The 1,808-nt window shown below is 49.0% G+C and overlaps 1 protein-coding gene across 1 annotated transcript; it reads left to right on the plus strand.

Moving 5' to 3' along the window:
* Positions 1 to 389: 389 nt before the first annotated feature.
* On the plus strand, positions 390 to 884 carry Pmar_PMAR006687 (hypothetical protein; the record flags this gene model as incomplete). Its single annotated transcript, XM_002782741.1, has 3 exons — positions 390 to 433; positions 627 to 740; positions 783 to 884. Coding segments are annotated over 3 exons (260 nt in total), but the record flags the coding sequence as incomplete, so codon positions are not given.
* Positions 885 to 1,808: the final 924 nt, after the last annotated feature.

Raw genomic sequence — 1,808 nt, forward strand, 5'->3', positions numbered from 1 at the left:
GCACGACGGAGTGGTGGGATAAGGAAGCGGATTACAGGGCTTTGAACGGAGTTGTACACCACTGCGGCTATCCACATGCGAGTGATAGATTTTCCCATCAGGTCATCAATGGTTTCTGTAAAGCAGATGAGCGGGGAGTCCGAAGAATTCTCTCGGTCATGTCTCCTCGAGATGTGTCGTTTCTGGCCTCGTCAATTTCGAGAGCAACATTTCTGAAGAACTCGGATATCGAAGTGGTTGTTGCTGCTATTGTAAGGCTTACATGCACAAGACGACTGCTGTAGCTCGCTCGCCTCCTCCAGATGGATCGGCTTCGATATTTGTTGACTCCTGGCAATGAAGTTGGAGTCCCCTCGAGGGACAGAGCAGCGGAGTATTTACCACAAACGATGGAGCATCTCGTCCGTTGTGGTCGAAATCGACGGAAAGACAAGTAATAGTTTCCCTTCACTGACAGTTCCCACTAGGACTCGTTCTTCTCGAGGTACCTTGACTGCTCTTGGGTCGCTATATGGTTGTGTAAAACAGTGTATTCTCGTAATATACATCAAATAGTAAGCATAAACAGGTACTACTTGTCACTGTGACATGCTCACAAGTTGTTAGCTGTGGTGTGCATTGGCCAGGTCCCTTGGTCACCTTGGATACTCCGACCTTAACTATCATAGGATTTGGGTTAACTTCTACCTCGATCGACTCGATTCCCTGCTCAAGACTGATATCACCATGATCAAAGACACGTAGGGTATTCCCCTGCTCCGTTGCCCGCTACCCGGCGGTAGGTTCAACAAGTTGAAACTACATGATGAGGACATCGGTCGTGATTTATTCTGGCGGCTTGGCCTTCGTTTCCAGCAGTGTGTTATCAACACTAGTGCTGCACGGTACGTTGCGTCACTTCTTCTTCTATAAGAGTTCCTTCTCTTGAGGTTTTATGGGAATCGAGTAAACCGACGGATTCGACGCATAGGATGAAGGTCCCGTACCCGATCACTGTCCATGGTGTCACGTTTCTGTTGATTTCAAAGAGTCGTGTTTGTCCAGTCAAAACTGTTTCCACGCGATTATGATTCATGAATATCCTCGCAAGCACACAACATCATTGAGATCGTGAGAGATCTACATCATTTCGGTTACATGCCTAAAGAATATATCATCTAAAACTGCTACAGCAGTGGGTGTAGTGGGTTTGACTAGTTCGACTGGTCCCGGCACTCCCCAACGGAGTATCTCGGACCTGACTACATCTACCCGACTGCGCATTATTCCACATCTTACTCTCCCTGGAAATCTCCATCCAAGACGGGCACTCCGCCTTTGAAATTGTCGGGCGGAAGACTAGGGCTGAAACACAGTGACATCGATCTAGTCTTGGCATTGACGGTGGGGGACCTTGGCCTTGTAACAGGTTCAGGTCGACCCCTCGAAGCCTGTCGTGGCTCTGCGTTCTCCTTCCCGGCACCTTTCACAACTTTATTTATCAGACCGGCAGACCGGTGTTGCCCATCTGAGAAACCTCTGGGTATGTGCCTTATTCGGCTGAGGTCCGCTACCAAGAGAAAGGACCGCCAGGGGCTTTCTCGATGTGAGCTTAAGAATGCCATCACCTTTGGCCGGCTCGTTCGTTTGATCGAGACGTGGCTGATGTGCTATGCGGAATGCGTGATGCGACATCATCATGATAACGTACGATGAGATTTAGGCTGCTCTACGATGACCTCCTGTATTCCCGCCCACAACACAAGCTCCTTGTCATCATTTCGAAATATCCGACAGGCTAGTCATTACGCAGTTCATAGGCGACATCA

Source organism: Perkinsus marinus (genome assembly GCF_000006405.1).
Source record: "Perkinsus marinus ATCC 50983 genomic scaffold scf_1104296938434, whole genome shotgun sequence".
Lineage (NCBI taxonomy): Eukaryota > Perkinsozoa > Perkinsida > Perkinsidae > Perkinsus > Perkinsus marinus.